The 22,802-nt window shown below is 37.6% G+C and overlaps 2 protein-coding genes across 5 annotated transcripts in view; one reads left to right on the top strand and one right to left on the bottom strand.

The window, feature by feature from the left end:
- Window positions 1-11,074, top strand: part of GCNT3 (glucosaminyl (N-acetyl) transferase 3, mucin type) — a 33,716-nt gene extending 22,642 nt beyond the window's left edge. For 2 of the 4 annotated variants that reach the window (XR_006218606.1, XR_006218603.1), the window contains 4 exons: window positions 888-971; window positions 2,116-2,159; window positions 3,584-3,706; window positions 10,974-11,074. The gene's annotated coding sequence lies outside the window, so the exon portion shown is untranslated. Of the gene's footprint in view, window positions 1-887; window positions 972-2,115; window positions 2,160-3,583; window positions 3,707-6,148; window positions 6,188-10,973 lie in introns of those variants that run through there. The other 2 variants (XR_006218604.1, XR_006218607.1) reach the window with 2 other exon arrangements.
- On the bottom strand, window positions 300-22,091 carry GTF2A2 (general transcription factor IIA subunit 2). Its single transcript, XM_015538599.2, has 5 exons — window positions 21,949-22,091; window positions 8,507-8,627; window positions 7,636-7,740; window positions 2,721-2,847; window positions 300-330 (listed from the first exon to the last, which is right to left on the bottom strand). The coding sequence occupies exons 2-5, from the start codon at window positions 8,576-8,578 to the stop codon at window positions 305-307; spliced, it is 330 nt and encodes a 109-aa protein (XP_015394085.1). The 5' UTR covers window positions 8,579-8,627; window positions 21,949-22,091; the 3' UTR covers window positions 300-304.
- Between the last annotated feature and the right edge of the window lie 711 nt (window positions 22,092-22,802).

Below are 22,802 nucleotides of genomic sequence, written 5' to 3'. Positions count from 1 at the left end.
CTAATATCTTCATATTGCTAGCTTAATAGTTCTACCAGTTATTACTCACATTGAGTTTTAAAATGAGTTTATTAAAGAATGTTTTTAGGAAGGCAACAATGTTATTAAAAAAAACTTCTGTTTCTTCATGCTGAAAAGGTAAGAGGCTATAGTTACAAGCTTCTTTCTATTGGAATTCTGATAGTATAGCACAGTGTAGTCATTTCTGCGATGCTAGAATAAATAAAGTCTCTTCTATGCTTCTCCTCAAAAAAGCGATGAATAATAACAGAAGATGGCATAAAAAAGCCATTTTTTTCCCCATTCATTCTGTAGTATTGGAGCCAGTATCTAGGAAACAGGAGAAGAAGAATAAATTGAAAGAGCAACTTAATTTTAAATATTTTGAGAATATCTTTAAAACAGGAAATAACAGTGGCACTGTTGAGGGGTGGGGAGAAAAAGAAGGCAAGGTTGGGGGAAGCTGATTAAGGAAATGTCTTGAGAACTTTAACTTGCTTTTTAAGGCACAGGTAAAGAAGATAATTCTTAGCTCTCCCTATTTATGCTAGAGAAAAACCAAATTAATATTACTTGGTTCATTATATAAGTTATACCAATTTGGTTCATATAGTTGCCATAGGATGATTTTTTTTTTCTAGGTCCTCTACTGTCCCCAAATTTTAAACCACAAAGAACCGTAACATATAATCAGGAGAAAATTGTATTTTAATTTCTGATGAGAAACCAAAATTCTAGCCACTGTCACTTTTCCTATTTCAGAAAGCTTTTAGGAAAAAAAGGGCTTATCCATTTATCTGGTCATTAAGGAATGACATTTTCTCAATCATTTATATTTTAATTTTGGAAAGAAGAAATTCTAAGATTGTATTCTTTTCTGCTGACAGAACACATGCAACACAAACTTTTCTGGAGTACTTAACAGTTTTCTGACGATCAGTTAATACACTCCTCAGAAGCTACTGCAGTAGGTAAGGCTGATTTTACTATTCATCCACTGAATTCTGAAAAAAACAGATAATCTTGCATCTAAGCAAGAGTAATACACTCTAAGGACTACCAGACAGGAGCTTCTGTGAGTAAAACACACATGTTTACATGGACTCTTTGATATTAGTAATTTGCTCAGGGGTCTTCTTTAACTGACTTTTTGATTCTTAGCTATGTTTCTTTCTTGCCTTTTTTTTTTTTTTTTTGGTGGTTCCACTGGTGAGGGTTCTTAGCTATGTTTCAAACAACTGAAACAGACAATCTATGAGTCTACATCTGTGCTGTCCAACAGGGTGGCCACCGGGAAGCCATGTGTGGTTATTTAAATCAGTTAACTGATAAACATTAAATTTCTCAGTTGCCCTAACACATTTCAAATGCTTAATAGCCCTATGTGGCTACTGAAAAGTACAGATGGAGAACATTTCTATAGGTACGAAAGTCTTACTGAATAGTACTGGACTACATCATTAACTTATTTTGATAGAGGTGCAGGAGTTATAAATTAATGCCCCAGTTCCCCAGTCTAACAAAAACTTAAAAGTCTCAGACTTATGCTGATGCTCTTAGCCTTAATTATAAGGAAAATATGAAAAAAAGTATAATCTGACCTACAGAAATGTCATAATCCAGGAACTATAAAATAACATAGATTTTTTTCTGTCATTAAGCAAGGAAACAGTATTTGATTGGATAATATTAAAAAGCCATCTTTATTCCTACATAACCTTTTGAAAAGCGCAAGTCATTGTAGTGTTGCTACTTTCAGAGACTTGCTGGTATCTGGAAAAGACTTCATTCTTTAAAAAAAGGGCCAAAGGCATTGATGCAGCCCTGAAAAATGATGTATCTGCAAATGCATGCATACATTTATTACTGTAAAAAAGGATACATAAGACTAGAGAGTTATGCAGTAAGATATTAAGTGACGTTCTCTCCAGATGGTGTTACATATTACGCTTTTCTTCTGTCTTCTCTACATTTTTCAGTAATTAGCTTATTTCTTTTGGAACCCAAAATATACAAAATAACCTGAGAAATTTAGGGTATTAAATTTCTACATTTTCTTTTGCTTTTCCAAATTCCCCTTCTTAGGGAGTAACAGTCTTCTCTATTTAATTTCAGGAACAGCTGTTTGAAACACAAATGGTTCAGATCATAAAGTAAAAGTAAGTATATGTTTAAAATATAATCAGCAAAAAGGAAATGACTAATCATGGAAGAGGAAGCAGATACATATAGTTTTTGAAACATTTAAGGACTTGAACAAGGTCCTAGGTCTGCTGTGGAAAATATATCTGCACAGATATAACAGAGAGGGGAATGGATATTTATCATTATAACTGATAAGGGTCTTAGGGTTTTTCAAATTCTTTTACACGATTACTTTTAAATATAAAACATATAAGCATCCAGCAACGCAGAAATCATAGGATAAACTGTCAAAATTAAACACTTCAAATGTGCAACTGAAAAAAATTTGCTTATTTTTACTCACACAGATTGAATTTGTGTGGGTTAGTCTACATGTCCTATGAAATGTTCATCCCTAAAGTCATTAAGAGGACTGTTTGAGACCTGGAATTCAGAATGTAGCTGAGACAGAAGCCAGATCTCTTAGCCATTTCCCCCCTTAATTCCAGATGACTGACAGATGAAGATGTTCTAAAGACTCAAAAAAACAAGATTTCAAGTAGTTTTGCTTTCACAGTAATTAGGTAAACACTTACTTTTACCATCACAGGCTACAATTTTCACTTTATCCACTTTAATAAGTTCTGTCACCTCTCTGAATTCAACATCATTCAATACAAAAGTCCACACATTATCGCAGAATCTGTACGTATTTAGAGAGCCCTTTAAAACAAAACATTTAGACATACCATGAAGTCATTTTTCCCCCAAGGCAATTTAAGAACTCAGTTACCAAGAATGTAATCTTTAAAACAATATGATGATTTAATACTTACCTTAAGATTTTCCTTAATTTTCATCCTGTCATTTGGGAAAAAACAAACCAAAAACACCACCCTAGATAAATTTGCTAGTAGTTAAATGCTGTAGTTAGCAGACTATTTTCAGCTCTCAAAGAGTCTGCAAATTACTTACCTGAACCATGTAAAAAAAGCTGGAAGGAAATTTGAATTTGTACTGCTCTCTTGTGGCAACATGATGAAAGTTCACTTGAATTTTTATGTAAAACACCACTCCTGCAGTAGGAAATCCATACAAACTTTGATTCTGCCCCAATTTAACTAATAAGCCTCACTGATAACAGAGTTGATTAACACATTTTGTACATTATATGCATTATATTCTGTATTACAAAGTAAGCTACAGCATAGAAAATGTTACTAAGAGAATCATGAGAAATATTGAGAAAATACATATATAAAAGTGGATCCACACAGTTCAAACCCATGTTTTTCAACCACATTTTGTATGTGTTAATTCTCTGAGCTTGTACAAAAGCAGGGACTACCCAGAAACACTAAATTTTAACCCTGTGTCTTGGATGAATTACTGTGCTATAACCAATGGAACTACATTATTGTCCTGTGCAACTGATAAGTATTTTGGTTTTTTTTTTTAGGAGCAGGAATATAAAAAGGAAATTCTCGAAGAATGCGGTAGAAGTGCAAAGGAAGACACAAGCTGAATGCCATCAAAACAGACACATACACATGGAATCTTCACAAATGAAATTTAGTATTTGGTAAGAGATTTATAAACCCCAAACCTTCAATTCAGAAAAACATTCTCTGCAGTGTTACTTGTAATAGTGAAAACTGGATTCTACCTACATGTTCTATCAAGTGAGAATGATTAGGGAAACTATGATGGTTGTGAATGACTTCATGAAATTTTAAAAAGATGAATAATTATCATTTGTTGGACTACGCTATGCTCTGAGGATACAAATATGATCCCTGCCATCAATGAGCACACGGTAGCAGGGGAGATCGTTAAAACAAGAAAGCATACAGTATAGCAGTACTATGAAAGAGGAGTAAGCTAGGGGCACCCAAGGGTATGGAAGACATGGGGCACAGGAGGCTTCCCCTCACAAAGTGAAGTTGAGTCCTGAAAAGCGAGTACAAGTCAAGGAGAGGTGGGACAACAGAAAGTAAAACACATAGTTGGAATGGGATAGCTAAATGAGTCGAACTCCCAAGGTGGAGGACATCCTGGAGAACCTTGGAAAGATTTGCTGCATCCTAAACCTATTATTAGGTCAGTGAAGGATTTTGAGCAGAAGAATAACATCAGATTTGCATTTCTGGTGATAACATTAATTGATTGGGGGGGGGGGGGGGGGAGGCGGTTCTGATGGAGGCCGAAGACTTTGATGCCTGCAAGAGAGGTGAGAGTGGCTTTACTGTAGCAGCAAGGAAATGGAAGTGGAGAGATACCTGGTAACAGTGCGCTATGGTAGGGAGACAAAATCTGTTCATCCCCAAGTTTCTGTCTCCAATAACAGTGCAATCATAGGAAAAGCCAGTTTGATTTGGAACTTGTTGACTTTGAGACCTAAGTCACCATGTGCAGAAAGCTGCTAGAGTGTGGAAGAAAGCCTGGGAGCATGAGCCTATCCACTTTAGAGACACAGGGTTGGATGAGATCATTCAAGGAGAATAGGTGGAGCCCTAGATAACCCTAAGGAATACCAACAATGAAACAAAAAAGGGTCTGAGAGACAGTGGGGTCAGAGAATAGAAGCTGGGATAGTATGGTTTCAAGGGAAGTATGGGTTTCAACAGAGAATGTAATGTCACAAATTATGCATTAGGTTTAGCAATAAATGATGTGGTAAGAAAAGTTTTAGTGGAGTGGTGAGATTAAGGCATGGAAAACCTTCAGGACATAGTGTTAAGGGAAAAAAAAAGATCTCTTTAGTTACATTCTGAGCCTTTGGAAGGCTACACAGCTAAATGCCAATTTTAATGTTCATTTCTAGCACCCCTGAATGCGAACTACCCAGTTGGTGACAACTATGCTAATAATCTGAACAAGGCATGTTACTGGGATATTTTCAAATACATGTTGAAATTCTGTTAGTTGTAACGTAAATGTATATACTTCCCTTATTTTATTGTGAAATTGCTATAAAACTTGACCGAAAACTATTTTATGTTCAACGCTAACATTTAGATTAAAATAGACAACTTGTGAGCCAACAAAGGCTTAATAGAATGTAAACACAAGAAGAGATTAATGATAGAATCTTTTGAGAATTGTTTAGTGAGCTAGAATTCCTAATATAAAATACTATATTTAATTTATAGTATCTTCGTCCAAGTCCTAATCTATCTCAAGTATAAGGACTCGAGAATAGAAAATTTTATTTAAAAAAATGTATACAAAGGAGTGCCTGGGTGGCTCAGTCAGTTCGGCTCAGGTCATGATCTCCCAGTTGATGAGTTCAAGCCTCACATCAGGCTCTGTGCTAACAGCTCAGAGCTTAGAGCCTGCTTTGAATTCTGTCTCCCTCTGTCTCAAAAACATTACAAACAATGTATTTAAGGAACTTTTTGAATACTAAGATACTTGACTTTGGTCAAGTAACTGATTTAAACCGTAATTAATTTGGCCAAACTAGGTCTTCAATGCACCTTTACATATATCTGTATCTGGGCAACATTCTTAAAATATCTTAATACATGTTCTTGGTAGAAACAGACCAGACAGGGAAAAGGAAACTGTCAGTGTTTTTAGAAGGGTGATTTTTCTTGACCTTTAAATCTTTTAATGCCTAATTACTACTTCAAGTTTAACATTACTCTCACCTGCTAGCATACTTTTTTTCTAAAGCACACATTGACTTTTTAAAGGACTAGTTCCATATGAATTTTCTCCCTAAAAATTAGTTCAAGGTCCTTGGTGAATATATACATTGACCTTTTTAACATGTAATGGGCCCCCAGGCTAGTAAAAATTATTACAAATAATATAGACTTAAATGTGACCAAGCAAAATAGGTTATTTGCAAACACTCTGAACAAGTTTGCTGTAATGGGAGAGGTAGGTAATGAAAGCCCGAGCTATGACAGAGTAGTTATTACTAGCTTTTGGAAAACAGGCGAACTTATAAAACACTATGCAAAAGATGCAAATGTCAAATTGTGTTTAATTTTTTTTAATGTTGTATTCATTTTAGAGAGAGGGAGACAGAGAATCCAAAGCAGGCTCTGAGCTGTCAGCACCGAGCCCGACGTGGGGCTGAGATCCCATGAACCGTGAGATCGTGACCCGACCTGAAGTCAGACACTTAACCAGACTGAGTCACACAGGTGTCCATGTTTAACTTTACCTAACTAGACCCAAACTGGGAACCTACAGTACCACTAGAAGATAAGTAGTCAAATTGTCTATATAGGCAAAAATGTATGTATTAATTTAGAATTAAAGCATCAGGTTCTGAATGTCAAACCTGGCAGATTTGTACATCTGGTTATACAAAACAGCAAACTAATTTTGCCAGAAAAATTCAAGAATCTACTGACAAAATTTATAAAGATACATTTTACTCCAGATAACTTTTACACATGTGAAATTGATAAGATTTATTACATAAAATACATGCAGACTTTATCCCTTCATTAAAATTATTCTCTGTATACCCAAGATCCACAATGCCTGGTATGTAATAGACACTGACATGTTGAAGAAAGGATTTTAAATAAAAAGTTTTTTAATTAAAAAAACCCCAAACTCTATACTTCTCTTAAATCAATTGACCTCTATGTTCTTTTCATATACTGTAATCTTTTAATTTCTACTTTATGGTATCCCTTAACAACATAAGCACAAATATTAAATATAACCAAATTATGACTCTATTAATATCAACGTGGTAAGATTATTTCTATTTACCATGATGCTTGCAATGGGCTTCAGTCTGATTTACCATCCAGTTTAGAAAGATAGCTTTGTTCCGTTTGGGCTTACTGTTCAAAGTATAAATGAGTTAAATGAGATCAAGCTACCAGAACAGGTCATTATCTACCACCAGTCCAGGTCTTCATTAGAGTAGGTGGGAGGCAACATGAATGTACTTCCCTGGAATGAGGGAAGGTCAGAGTTTGAAAAACATAAGCAAACCTGAGAGACAGCTCTCATTTACCTTCAATTCTGCAGATAAGGGTTTGGGCATTTGAGACCTCAGTAACTCTGGAGGGAAGGCAACTAAACATACATAGGCTGATTTGTGAAACAATGGAACAAAAATCTTAAAAACAACTCTGTATCTCACGTTAGGTGGATAGAGCTGGTATACAGAATTTAAAAGTAAAGTATAATTTGGGGCGCCTGGGTGGCTCAGTCGGTTAAGCGTCTGACTTTTGATTTCAGCTCAGGTCATGATCTCAGGATTTGTTGAGTTCCAGCCCCACATCAGGCTCAGAGCTGACAGTGTGGTGCCTAGTTGGGATTCTCCCTCTGCCCCTCCCTTGCTGGCACACTCTGTTTCAAAATAAATAAAGTTTAAAAAACAGTTAAAAGTAAGGTATAGTTACTATAAAACAAGTTCCAAAATTCGATTAAGCCATCTCTTCCTTTTATATTAATAATTATGTACGGATCCTAAAAAGCACTGTTGTAATAACCACTGGTATAAACTGCAAAATTTTAGGAAAATATCCTTACCCTGAAGTTGACTCTGTTCCTGACCCTCTGGGCCAATGCTGAATTTATAGCCTTATCAAACTGAAGGAGAACTTGGAGAGCAAGTTGGGGGGTGATCTGTTGAGACTGAGAAAAAGTAAAGCTCGTAAATCCTTTTAGGGAAGGACATTAAAGACAACATACATATGAGTTATCATCTAAAATTTAACCGAGGTTAACCAGAGCCTCTTAAACTAGAATCTCTTACTCTTTTGTGCCATAAATGACAATTAGGAAGTAAAGCCTCACTGTATTTTCCTGCACTGTCCTGACTCAAACAGAATTGTGAAAAGAAAACATGCAGTGATGTTACACTGCCAGGACAAAACTCTATCACTCCTTTATAGTGTCTGGAAAGAGGCATTCAGTAAATTGAAGGAACCAAGTTTCTTTTAAATAAAAACCACAGGACTTAATATACTAAAAAACCCCTAATCTCATTAAAGCTCATAAAATGTATGAAAGCAAATGAAAATAATATTAAAATGTTCTTAGAGAAGTTTAATTTAAAGGTTAATTCTCCTAAAATTGAAATATAAATTCAAATTTAAATCTCAAAAGACTATTAAATTTTCCAAAATTATCTTAAAGCTACACAGACTATGCCTTTCTTATAAGAGAAAACCAATACTCTCAATTTTTATGTTTAACAATAATCTTTGAAAAATTAGGCATGTTCAACCATGTCATCGGAATGGTATAATGTACAAGAACTTGCAGTTATTCATCTGAACACTGACTTGCTGGGTCAGAGAGTCTAAGATCTCTAATGTCCTATCTCTGCCTGAGACCAAGGATATAACAAAAACTATTATAGATCCATCTAAATAAAAACTGATGTTTAGTCTCCCACCTGTATGAGCTCATCCAGGCTCTCCTGAAGACTGTTTCCCAAAGTGGTATTTCTGTATAACTGATATGCCATGGCTTAGGAGGAAGAAACTGTGTTTCTTATTCAGGCTTGCATTGATGTCCTAAAAATTTAATATGAAAGTATTAAACATTATAAACCATGTATGTAATATAGTCTACTTCACATACTAATATATGCTATCAGAACCCTTAATAATTGCAAATTGCCTTATAACCAAGAATTACAAAGAACAGTTAAAAATGACTTATTCTTTTGTTATTTTGACATAGGCATTTATTCTCCTTTACACAAAGTACAGGTATACTCATTTACAGATATAGGTATATTTTTGCTATTTCTTTTAAAAGTCTGCCTTTTAACTTAATCTAGAATGAATTTATCACATATTACCATTCCTTTCTCCTTACTGTCAAGTCACTAATCCAGACAGTCTTCAGCTTCCACGTACATGCCTTCGCTTCATTCCCTTTTTTCCTTAACATTTGATATGTACAGAGTGCCTATCAAGAAGATCGCACTATCATAAGCAGCAGGGACAGGAAGGTAAGTAAGGATATACTTCGGATTCTAAAAAACTTATACTCTAGACAGGGTAACAGAAATACAAAAATAGGATTTAACTCAATAGAGAAGAGTAACTATGATAGATCTATAGAGTGTATGATGCAGGCTACCTGTGGACTGAGTAGACTGGTTACCCCAATCTTCCTGATTCTTCAAGCTAGACTTCAGCCAAGCAAAAGAAGAAGAATAGAACGAGTAAAGCCACAGGAGTATGAAATGATACAGTTTAAGGAAGATGAATAGGCAGTGGTAAGAAACGGAGCTGAGAAAGAGGACACGATGGATTTGTTCCACCAGGAGAGACACCAGGGTTTTACAGGGAAGATAACGGGAACCACTGAAGCATTCCAGGAAAGGTCAAATGGGCAGCAATCTGAAGAACATACTTGAAGGAAATGAGGGCTCAAATAGGGTGGCAGTAGTACAGTTTCAACAAATTTTGAGCTGCTGCTACATGTCATACACAAGACCACTGACCTCATGGCACTTTCAGCTTTAGAGATGGACAGGAGACTTTATCAAGTAAAGCTCGGCAAAAATAATGGTTAGTTATCAATCTTCACATTATACGCCCATGGAATTTGATACAGGAGATCACGTCTACCTTCTTGAAACCTTTTCTTTGGCTTCTGGGATGCCACACTCCGTTCTCTCCTCCCAACTCACTGGATATTACTATTGTTTTCTTTGCCTGGTTCCTCCTCAGCAACCTGACCTCTACTGGAGGGCCTTAAGGCTTCTTAGGTCTTCTCTGTATGTTTTACTCCCTTAGTTAGCTCATTCAGGCTTATGGCTTTTACTACTACCTGCTGATGACTTCCAAATGTATATCCCCAGTCCTTGTCCCCTTGTTGCCATATATAAAATTGCCTCAACACTCCCTGAAAGTATCAATACGGTAGCTCAAATGAAATGTGACAAAAACCAAATTCCTGACTCTGTCCCTCCCAAACCTTTTCTGCCCTCAGCTTGCTCACTCTAGTAAATAGTAAATCTAGTCTCGTGTAAATAGGACACCCCCAAAATTTTACATTCAACCTTAGCTTCTCTCTCAGTCTGCATCCAACCTGTCAGCCAATCCTTTGAGCTCTTCCTTCTAAGTATAGCCAGGAGCTGACCACTTTTGCCATCTCCAGTGCTACCATTAAGTCCTCATCATCTGCCACCAAGATTACTGTGATAGCCCTGTAAGAGCTCTGCCTGTTTCTACAATTGCCTGTAACACCCCTGCCCCTAGAGCAGCCACACTGAGCCTTTTAAAACATAAATGAAGCCACATCACTCATTTATTGCAAACGTTCAATAGCAGCATCCTACCTCAGAATAAAGTCCTCCTAATGGTTTGCAAGGCCGACATCCTCTGGGTCCCTTACTACCTCAATGAACTTACCTTCTTCCACTTATTCCTTCATTCACTCTGATGCAGCCATACTGGTACCTTGCTGGTCTTCAATATGGCAAGATATTCTTGCTTTGGGGCTTCTGCACTGTCATTTTTGCTTCAAGTGTTCTTCCCAACTACCTCCACGGTTCACTCCCTGATTTAATTCACATCTCTGCTCAAATGTCACTTCATTAGAAAGGACTTCTGTGACCAACCTATAAAAAAAGAACTACCTCTCTTCCCCCTTACACTGTTTTAACTTTCATTCATACCATTAACTGTAGCTGACACACATATGCTTACTGTTTCCATCCACTAAAATAGATGTTCCATAAGACTGGGTTTTGTTCACAGTTAAAAAATTTACCGTCTAGAACAATGACTAGTATGTATTCAATAAGTATTAGTGAACAAATAACTTGGTGGTTATGTCAAAATGCTAATATCAAATATTAAAAATTTGTCATAGTGTGATACAAAGTTTTCTTCGTTACTTAGGAAAATGAAGCAACGAAACTTCCAGACTCGCAAGATGGTACCAAACCACCTACCAACATCTATATGCACATACTTTGCCTCCCTGCCTGTCACTGTGCCAAACCATCCATGCTGTTATTCAAATACAATCTTTCAACCTGTGCATCAAGCCTATCCCTCTAGTACACTCAAGAATATTATTCCAACAACTGAATTAGTCCTTCTCCCCCTGACCTTCAAATTTCCCATCTCTAAGGATCATTGCCATCAGCAAATAAACAAGGTGGCTACTTCTCTTATCTCAGGAAGAAAAAAAAAAAAGTCCTGGGGCACCTGGCTGGCTCAGTTGGTACAGCATGTGACTCTTGATTTTGGCTCAGGTCATGATCCCTGGGTCCTGGGACCAAGCCCTTGATCAAGCCCTCCGCTGGGCTCTGAGCTGAACATGGAGCTTGCTTAAGATTCTCTCTCTCTCTCCCTCTGCCCCTCTCCCAGGCTCATGCGTGCTCTCGAAAATAAAATAAAAAGTCTCAACTCCCTTTCCTCATAGCTGCACTCTGTTTCTCTGTTCCTCTGTAAGGAACACTCCCAAGAGTTACCCGCACTCACCATCTCTCATTCCTCCTTTCCCATTTTCTCTTACACTCACTCCTCACAGGCTTTGCCTCCAGCACTCAAATGAAACAGATGGGTGAACCAACGGCATTGGTGAAGCTAATCCAAATTTCTTAGTCCTCTTCAGACTTAATCATTTGACACAGCTGATGACTCTCCCTTTTGATATAGGACCTTGGCTTAGCTTCTGGGACCTCACACGTTTTTTCTTTTTTTTTATGTTTATTTATTTTTGAGAGACAGTGAGCAAGTGTGAGAGGTGGAGGGGACAGAGAGAGGAGATACAGAATCCAAAGCAGGCTTCAGGCTCTGAGCTGTCAGCACAGGGTCTGACAAAGGGCTCAAACTCACAGACCGTGAGATAATGACCTGAGCCGAAGTCAGATGCTTAACCGACTGAGCCACCAAGTGCCCCTGGGTTGTTCTCTTCAACTCCCTGGTTTATCCTTCCCTATATCATTTGTTAGTTTACCTTGTTCTTTCTGAATTCTCTAAGTCACAAATCACTGTCTGTGGTCTTTTGATGTCTACACTCATTCCTCAGGATAATCCTTGCTGATGATTCCTAAATTCATATGCTAGCATATACCTTGCCCTTGAAGGCACTACTGGCCCCAACTGCCTACTCAACATTTTACTTTTTGTTTTTCCCTTTTCAGTTGATGTAACTCCATACTTCTATGGGTTTACACAAAAACCTTTGAAGTTATCCTCCACTCCCCTCATCTCACCTCCACATCTAATCCCTAGCAAATCCTGTAAACTCTATCTTCAAAGTGCATTCAGAATCCATCCATTTCTCACCATTTCCAATGTTACTCCACCACGTGTTATCACCCTGGTCTGTGCTGTGATCATCTGCCACTGGATTACTGAACTAGCTTCCTAACTGGTTTCCCTGCTTCCACACTGCCCCTACACTTTAATCCCAATTTGGCAGCCAAATCTGTTAAAACTTAGGTTAGAACATACCTCTTTTCTGTTCCAAACCTTCCATTTCACTCAGTCCTTACAAGAATTTGGTTGCCTATGATCTCTCCAACCAGACCTACCATCTCGCCCTTGCTCTCACCCAGTATGTCTTAGACACACTGCCTTCCATGTTATTCTTAGAACATGACAGGGAAGTACCTGCCTATGTAAGCCTTTGAAAAGGCTGTTCTTTCTACCTGGAATACTCTCCCCCCAGATACCTACTTGATTCTCTCAATTCCTTCAAGTACACCTTGTACTTAATGAGCCTTAAACTGATGGTCATACTTAAAGTACCAACTTGCACCTCCACTTTGGAACTTCCCAATCCCCCTTTTCCTGCTATGTGTTTTTGATGGCACTACCACCTAACATGTTATGTAATTATGTTTACTTTTTGCATCTTCCAATAGGGGCTTTTATCTGTTTTGTTCACGGAAGTAAACCAATTGTCTAGAACAAACAGCAACTAACTCATAATGGAAGCCATATAAGTATCTGCTTAGTAAATTTAGGCAAAAAATCTACGTGGGTGGATGGGGGAGGGGTTAAAAAGGGCAACAAGAGGTCCCAATAGAGAGAGAAACTTGAGAAAGTAGGAGTACCAACTCTTAGGTCATGCCCACTTGACAACACTCTAAGAGTTATCCAGAAAATAATTATAACAATGAACTATCAGGGAAATAAAAAAAAAAAAAACAACTCATTGGCTCTACAGGCTGATAGAATGGAGCCAGCTTGGGATTCTCTAATCTCTCTGCCCACTGCTCCTGCTCCCAGCACGCTCTGTCTCTCAAAATTAACAAACTTTAAAAAAGAAAAAAAAAACCAAAACCCCACAATCTCATTTACAATTGCATCAAAAAGAATAAAATAAAAATAAATTTAAACAAGGTGAAGGTCCTGTACACTGAAAATGTAAGATACTGGTGAAAGAAATTGAAGACAACAAAAATAAATGGGAAGATATTCCATGCTCTTGGGCTGGAAGAGTATTGTTAAAATCTCCATACAATCTATGTAAAGCAATTTACAAGTTCAATGCAATCCATATCAAAATTCCAATGGCATTTTTCACAGAACTACAGCAAAGCCTAAAATTTATACAGAACAACAAAAACCCACGTAGCCAAAGCAATCTGGACAAAGAAGAACAAAGCTGAAGGCAACATGCTTCCTGAGCTCAAACTACATTGCGAAGTTATAGTAATTAAAACGTTATGGTATTGGCATAAAAACAGACATATCAATCAATGGAACAAAACAGACAGCCCAGAAATAAAAACCACATTTATATGGCTAATTAACCTATCACAAAGGAGGCAAGAATATACTATGGGAAAAAGACAGTCTCTTCAATAAATGGTACTGGGAAAACTGGGCCACTTTCTGACACCAAACACAAACACCATACACAAAATAAACACAAAATGGATTAAAGACCTAAATGTGAGACCTGCAACCATGAAACTCCTAGAAGAAAACATAGGCAGTAATCTTTTGGACACTGCCCTTAGCAACTTATTTATGCATACGTCTCCTCAGGCATGGGAAACAAAAGCAAAAATTAAGCTATTGGGACTACACCAAAATAAATAGCTTTTGCACAGCAAAGGAAACCATCAATCAAACAAAAGGCAATCTTGTGAGTGGGATAGAATGTCTGCAAATGATGTATTTGATAAGTGGTTGATATCCGAGATATATAAAAAACTTCTACAACCCAACACGAAAAAACAAATAATCTGGTTAAAAAATAGGGAGAAGCCCTGATTGGACATCTTTCCAAAGAAGACGTACAAGTGGCCAAGAGACACCTGAAAAGATTCTCAACATCATTAATCATCAGGGAAATGTAAATGAAAACCACGATATCACCTCGTATCTATCAGAATGGCTAGTACCAAAAACACACAATATGTCAAGTGTTGGTGAGGATGTGGAGAAAAGGGAACCCTCCTATACTGTTGGAGGGAAAGTAAATTGGTGAAGCCAGTGTGGAAAACAGTGCCTCAAAACAAAACAAAACAAAACAAAGCTATATAGTCCAGTAATTACACTAGTGTGTATTTACCTAAAGAAAATAAACACTAATCTGAAAAAAATATATGCACCCCTATGTCTACTGCAGCATTATTTACAATAGCCAAGATACTGAAGCAACCCATGTGTCCATCAGTAGAGAAATGGAAAAGGAAAATATGGTATGTCTGTGTATATATCCACATCTATATCTATATCCACACACACACACACACACACACACACACACACACACACAACAGACTATTACTCAGCCATAAAAAAGGATGAGATTGTGCGTTTTGAGACAACATGGATAGACCTAGAGGGTATTATGCTAAGTGAAATAAGTCAGACTAAGAAAGGCAAATACCATGATTCTACGCATCAGTGGAACCAAAACAAACAAAACCCACAACCAAACAAATGAATAAACAAACAAAAACCAGAATCAGACTGATAAATACAGAGAACTGTTGCCAGAGGGAAGAGGGGTGAGGGGTTGGATAAAATAGGTGAAGGGGAGACGGAGATACAGTCCTCCAGTTATGGAATAAGTCAAATAAAAGGCGTAACATAAGGAATACAGTCAACACATTTTAATAGCAATGTAATAGGACAGATGGTAGCTACACTTGTGGTGAACATAGCATCATGTATAAACATGTCAACCCACTAAACTGTACACCTGAAAGTAATGTAACATTGTGTGCTAACTATACTAAAAGAAAAAAAAAGTGGTGTATATATGCAAAGAAATACTATGCAGTCATAAAAAAGAGTATCTTGCCATTTGTGGCAACATGAATGAACCTAGAGGGTATTATGCTAAATGAAATAAGTCAGACAGAGAAAGACAAGTACCATATGATTTCACATATAGGTGGATTCTGAAAAAAAAAACAAAACAAAAACAAAACAGACCACTTTTAAATACAGAGAACTGACGGTTGTCCGAAGGGAGGCAGGTGGGAGGAATGGGCACAATAAAAGAGATTAAACAGTACAAACTTCTGGTTATAAAAGAAGTCACAGGGATGAAAAGTACATAGGGAATACAGTTAATAATATTGTAATAACACTGTATGGTGACAGATACCATGGTGAACACTGAGTAATGTATAAAACTGTCAAAGCAATATGTTGTATGCCTGAAACTAACACAGACATAAGTTATTATATATAAGCCTTTTGGTAATCACAGAGCAAATCTCTACAGCAAACACACAAAAGATAAACGAAAAGAATATCAGAATACTGCTAAAGAAAGTCATCAAACCACAAAGGAAGAGAGAAAGAAGGAAGAGAACTACAAAAACAGCCAGTAAACAATTAACAAAATGGCAGTAAGTACATAGCTATCAATAATTACTATAACTGTAAATGCACTACATTCTCCAATCAAAAGACATAGAGTGGCTGAATGTATGTGTGTGTGTGTGTGTGTATTATATATATGCATATATATATATATATATATGCATATATATAAACAAAAGACCCATCTATATGCTGCCTGCACAAAATGCCTACATTTTAGAAGAACATGTAAAATGGAAAGTGAAGAGATGGAAGAAGATATTCCATGCAAATGGAAACCAAAAGAAAGGTGATGTAGCTATACTTCTATCAGAAAAATAAACTTTAGGGGCACCTGGCTGGCGCAGTCGGTTGAGCACTGACACTTGATTTCAGGTCAGGTCATGATCTCGGGGTTCATGGGATTGAGTCCCACATAGGGCTCTGCACTTACTGCACAGAACCTGCTTGGGATCGTCTCTCTCCCTCTCTCTCTGCTCCTCCCCTGCTTGCACACACACTCTCTCAAAATAAATAAACGTTTAAAAAAAAGACAGAAAAGAAACTTTAAAACACAAAGACTGCAATAAGTGATAAGATGAGTGTCACATAATGATACAGGGGTCAATCCAACAACAGAATAGAACATTTGGAAATACTTGTGCACCCAACATAGAAGTATCTAAACATATTAAGCAAGGAGTAACAGACATACAGGGAGAAAGACAGCAATACAGTAATAGGAGATTTCAATATTTTCAGTCAAACAGAAAATTAATAAGGAAATGCTGGTCTTAGAACATGTTAGGCCAGACTTAAATTATACATACAGAACATTCCATCCAAAAGCAATATATATTTCTCTCAAGTGCACATGGAACATTCTCCAAGATAGATGATATGTCAGGCCACAAAACAAGCCAATAAATTTAGGTGGAATGAAATCATATCAAACATGTTTTATGATTATAATGATATGAAACCAGAAATTACACAAAGAAACCTAGAAAATTCACAATGTGTGATTATACAATATGTTACTGAATAACCAATAGATCAAAGGAGAGATCAAAAGAGAAATAAAAAAATGTCTTGAGACAAAGAAAATGGACATACAACATACCAAAATTTGTTGGATACATCAAAAGCAGTTGTAAGAAAGAAGTTCATAGTGATAAAGGCTTACCTGGAGAAGTCTCACAAACAACCTAACTTTACACCTCAAGAACTAAAACACACACACACACACACACACACAGCAGAAGGAAGAAAATAAAGACAGAAATGAAACAGAGATTTAAAAGCCTTAGAGAGTATCAATGAAAAAAAGAGCTGGCTCTTTGAAAAGATAAACAAAACTGACAAGCCTTTAGTTAAATTCATAAATACACCTAGAAAAAACAATTCAAATAAAATCAGACACGAAAGAGATGTTACAAATGACACCACAGAAATAGAAAGGATCTTAAGAGACTGCTATGAACAATTATATGCCAAGAAGTTGGACAACCTAGAAGAAATTCCTAAAAACACAGAACCAAATGATGATGAAATAGAAAACATGAACACACCAATCAATGATAAGGAAATTTACTCAGTAATCAAAAACTTCTCAACAAACAGAAGCCCAGGATCAGACGCCTTCACCGATAAATTCTACCTAACATTCAAAACAGAATACCAATCCTCAAACTCTTTCAATAGAGAAGATGAACAAACTCTTCCAAACTCATTTAAGAGTCCAGTATTACTCTGAAACCAAAACCAGACAAGGATCCTACAAGAAACAAAACAAAACAAACACCCCCCCCCAAAAAAAAAACCAAAAAAAAACCCTGCAGGCCAATATCCCTGATAAACATAGATGCAAAAATCCTCAATAAATATTAGCAAACTGAATTCAACAATACATTAAAAGGATCATACACCATGATCAAGGGGGATTTATTCGAGGGATGTAAGCATGGCCCAAGAACCTCAAATCTGCCAATGTAATACACCATAATAACCAAGTGAACGATAAAAATCTTATTTCAATACATGCATAAAAAGTATATGACAAAATTCAACATCCATTTATGATAACTTTCAACAAAGCAGATTTAGAGGAAACATACCTCAACATAATAAAGGCCGTATAGCACAAGCCCATAGTTAAAATCACACTCAACAATGATAAACAGAAAGCCTGGGTTGCTCAGTACGCTGAGCATTCGACTTCAGCTCAGGTCATGATCTCAGGGTTCATGAGTTCCAGTCCCGTGTGTGGAGCCTGCTTAGGATTCTGTATCTCTATCTCCCTCTGCCCCTCCCCGACTTGTGCTCTGTCTCTATTTCAATAAATGAATAAACATTAAAAAAGAATTAAAAAAAAAAAAAAAAGAATTAAAAAAAAAAAAAAAGAATTTTTTTTTAAAAAAGAAAGTCTTTTCCTCTAAGATCACGAACAAGACACGACTCTTATCCTATTATATGTGACAAAGTACTACAAGTCCTTCCAGAGCAATTAGGCAAGATATAGAAACAAAAAGCATCCAAATTGAGAAGGAAAAAGTAAAACTGTCACTATTTGTAGACAACATGTTATATACAGAAAACACTAAAGACTCCATCAAAAACTGTCAGAATAAATTAACAAACTGAGTAAAGTCACAGGATACAAAATCAATACACAAAAATCTACTGAGTTTCTATACACTAATAACTATCAGAGAAATAAAGAAAATAATCATATTTGCAATTGCATCAAAAGGAACAAAATACCTAGGAATAAATTTAACTAAGAGGGTAAAAGACCTATATGTTGAAAACTACATTATTCAGTTTATTCAGTGAGATAAATTGAAAAAAGGCACAAATAAAGGGAAAGACATTCCATGCTCATGGAGTAGAAGAAGCAATATTATTAATATGTCCTTCCTTACTACCCAAAGCAATTTACAGATTCAATGCAATCCTTATCAAAATTCCAATGGCATTTTTCAAAGACACACAACAATCCTAAAATTTGTATGGAACCCCCAAACCCCCAAACAGCTAAAGCAATCTTGAGAGTGAAGACCAAAGCTGGAGGAATCACACTCCCAGATTTTACACAGTATTACAAAGCCATGGTAATCACATATATCAACAGAACATAACAGCCGAGAAATGAACTCAGGCATACATATTCAATGAATTTATAGTAAAGAAGCCAAGAATAACGGGGAAAGGGAAGTATCTTCAAAAAATGATGTTGAGAAGACTGCACAAACACATATAAAAGAATGAAAATGGACCACTAATTTACACACTATACCCACAATAATCAACTCAAAGCAGATGAAAGACTTGAATGTAAGACCCAAAACTATAAAACTCCTAGAAGAAAACACAGGCTACAGTTAAGTTCCTTGACACTGGTGCTATGATATTTTAAACTGGACACCAGAAGCAAAATCACAAAAAGCAAAAATATATAAGTAGGATTACATCATACTAAAAAGTTTCTGTACAGCAAAGGAAAGTGTCAACAAAATGAACAGGCAACCTACTGAGTGGGAGAAAATATCCGCAAATCATCTATCTGATAAGAAATTAATATCCAAATTATATAAAGAATTCATACAACGAACAGCAAAATAACAACCCAATTTAAAAATTGGCAGTAGATCTGAAAAGACATTTTTCTTTTTTTTTTTTTTAAATGTTTTTAATGTTTATTTATTTTGTGCAAGCAGGGGAAGGGCAGAAAGAGAGGGAGAAAGATTCACAAGCAAGCTCCACACTGTCAGCACAGAACCCAACCTGGGGCTCCATCTTACAAACTGTGAGATCATGACCTTAGCTGAAATCAAGAGTCAGACGCCTAACCGACGGACTCACTCAGGCGTCCCATGAACAGACATTTTTCTAAATTAGACATACAAATAAATGGCCAACAGACACACAAAAAGAAGCTCAACATCACTAATCATCAGGGAAATGCAAATCAAAACCACAATGAGATATCACCTCATGCCTGTTAGAACGGCCACTATCAGGAAGACAAGAAACAACAAGTACTGGTGACGATGGAGAAAAGGGAACTCTCTTGCACTATTGGGGGGAATGTAAATTGGTGCAGCCACTATGGAAAACAGTATGGAAGTTCTTCAGAAAGTTACAAATATTAACTACCAGAGGATACAGCAATTCCACTTCTGGGTATTTATCCCCCCCAAATGAAAACACTATCTTGAAAAGATATATGCACTCCATGTTCACTGCAACATTATTTACAACAGCCAAGCTATCAGAGCAACCTAGGTGTCCATCAATGGATGAATGGATAAAGGCATCATGGTGAATATATTACAACGGAATATTATTCAGCCATAAAAAGAATGAAATCTTGCCAATTACAACAGGGATAGACCTCAAGGGCATTGCCATTTTATTTATTTTGAGAGCTAGAGAGAGCGAGGGAGGGTCGGGGGGGGGGGGTGGGGTGGTGGAGACTCTGTGCTGTCAGTGCACAGCCTGACATGCGGCTCAGTCCCACGAACCATGAGATCATGACTTGGGCCAAAATCAAGTCAGATGCTCAACTGACTGAGCCACCCAGGCGCCCCATCATGGGCATTATCATTAAGTGAAGTGAGACAGAGAAAGGCAAACACCGTATGATATCGGGTACAGGTGGAATCTAAAACCAAAAAAGGAAAAAAACCCAAGCGCATAGTTTCAGAGAACAGATTGGTAGTTGAGGGGGTGGGATATGGTAGAGAGGGAGTCAATGGAAAACAGACACTGAAAGTTTGAATCAATCAAAAGATTGACTTTTACATGTTTATATATATGCTAAATACATACAAAAGAGTTACATTTTAAAGTCAGAGGACAAGTGAACTGGAATGTTGAGCACAATGCATACACCCAAAAAAGTAAAGAGGTTTGAAGGGATAATATATAAATATATACATAAAAAACAGAAACAAAAAGCAACGTACTGAATAGGAGAAACTATTTGCAAATCATAAAAAAGAATTCATACAACAGCAAACAAACAACCTGATTAAAAAATGGGCAAAAGATCTGAACATTTTTCTAAAGAACCCCTACAGATGATCAACAAACACATAAAGAGATGCTCAATACCACTAATCATCAGGCTAATGCAAATCAAAACCACCATGAAATATCACCTTACACATGTGATAATGGCAATTCTCAAGGAGACAAGAAATAAGTGTGGGCGAGAAAGTAGAGAAAACGGGACCCTTGTGCACTGTTGGCAGGAATGCAAACTGCTGCAGCCACTATGGAAAACAGCATGGAAGTTCTGCAAAAGATTAAAAATAGAACTACCAAATGATCCAGAAATTCCGCTTCTAGTATCTGTCTGAAGGAAAGGAAAACACTAATTAACCTGAAACTAATGTTATGTGGCAATTATACACATACAATAGATACTAATTTAAAAAAAATAGCTTTAAGTTACTTAAACATTTGTTAGTTACTTTAATTATTTTAGATTCTTAAAAATCCCTTGTGAAATGTTCAAATCTGTTAGATCTGGTATCCCTCACATCCATTTCGTGCTCCTTCACTTCGCAATTTAGAAAATTAATTAGAAGGGCTCCACATTCGGAACTAACTCAGTAGTCCTCGTCCTTCCTGATCAAATCATCCAGTTTAAATTCGTTACCCTGTGGGAGCCCGCTTGAACTTTAAGGCAGATTTCAAATAAGCGAAGCAGCCCAGGAATGAGACACTTACGGAATGCGCTCCTCTGAAATTCGGCAAAAACAAAACGAAACAACACAACAACTCTGGATGCGTAAAGACATTCACCTGGCTAACAATAAGGGGCTGGGCTGAAGACCTCCCCCAGGACCGTTCAGCTGGCGCCCTGTGGACCACAAACCTCCCGCCGCAGGGCGCAACCTCCTCCCGCCGACTCCCGCACTTTTCCTTCGCGGGTACCGGTCGCCGGGCCATCCCGGCAGCGAAGTCAGTAACGGGCCCACCCCGGGCCCCTGCCCTCCGCGCCGCCCTCGAAGACCCAACCGACCGCAACCCCACCTTTGGGGGACGGCAAGGAGCGAGGGTACGGCTCACCCAGTACCTGTGGGGAAGGCGCTTCCCGCCGCGGAGCGGACAGAAGCGGAGCAGCCAGCAGCCCAGCAGGAAGCACCTACTACCCGACCACCTCTTCGGCCGTCGCAGAAGCCGCAGAGCTGCGCCGACGACCCGGAAGTGCTCGCCGAACCTGGAAGTGACAGCACGCGGGTGGGCCGGGAGGCCCCGCCCAGCCCCTCCTCCCACACGCCACTCAAGCCTTGCCACCGGAGGGTGTGGTGTGGAGGGAGGAAGGGCGTGGGGCCCGCAGCTTTCAAGCCCTAGACCGGTGGACGAGCTTCCTTTGTGAGTAATTCACCAGGTTTACCAAATCGTTCCTAATAAGCTTATCCGCTGTTAGATACACAATTAGGAATGTTAGGGCAGTCACATTTTATGCCTGAAGTGTGTTCAGGGTAATACTGTTGAAGATCCTGTAATACTAAATTGAAGACCAATTCTGAAAACATTAGAGCAGGTATCACTTGATGATTCAAAATACGGCTGCAATTCAGTTAGCCCAACAAGCTCTTGTTGAGTTCTGAAGAATTTTAATGTGGGAGAACTTGTATTTAAAATTTGTACCTAGTGCAAGACGAATACTGCAATATATATTGAGTTTACATAAACCCAAATGGCATATCCTAAGTGGACTAAAGGCAGCATGATGTGTAAGGCTGTTTGCCATTAAGTAGGTGAACAGTGATTAAGGAGTAAATACATAAACAAGTGCTATCAAATGGAATCTCTGAGCAGTTTCGTTAGCTAAACATTCTCATTTAAGCCATGCTTTCAGCCACTTATTGGACTGATTTTATTGTTGGATTCCCCACTACCAAAATGATTCTAAACTATGAGATA

This window comes from Panthera tigris, chromosome B3 (genome assembly GCF_018350195.1).
Source record: "Panthera tigris isolate Pti1 chromosome B3, P.tigris_Pti1_mat1.1, whole genome shotgun sequence".
Taxonomy (NCBI): Eukaryota; Metazoa; Chordata; class Mammalia; order Carnivora; family Felidae; genus Panthera; species Panthera tigris.
Note: the sequence above shows the minus strand (reverse complement) of the source record. Positions and strands in the feature narration are given on the sequence as shown.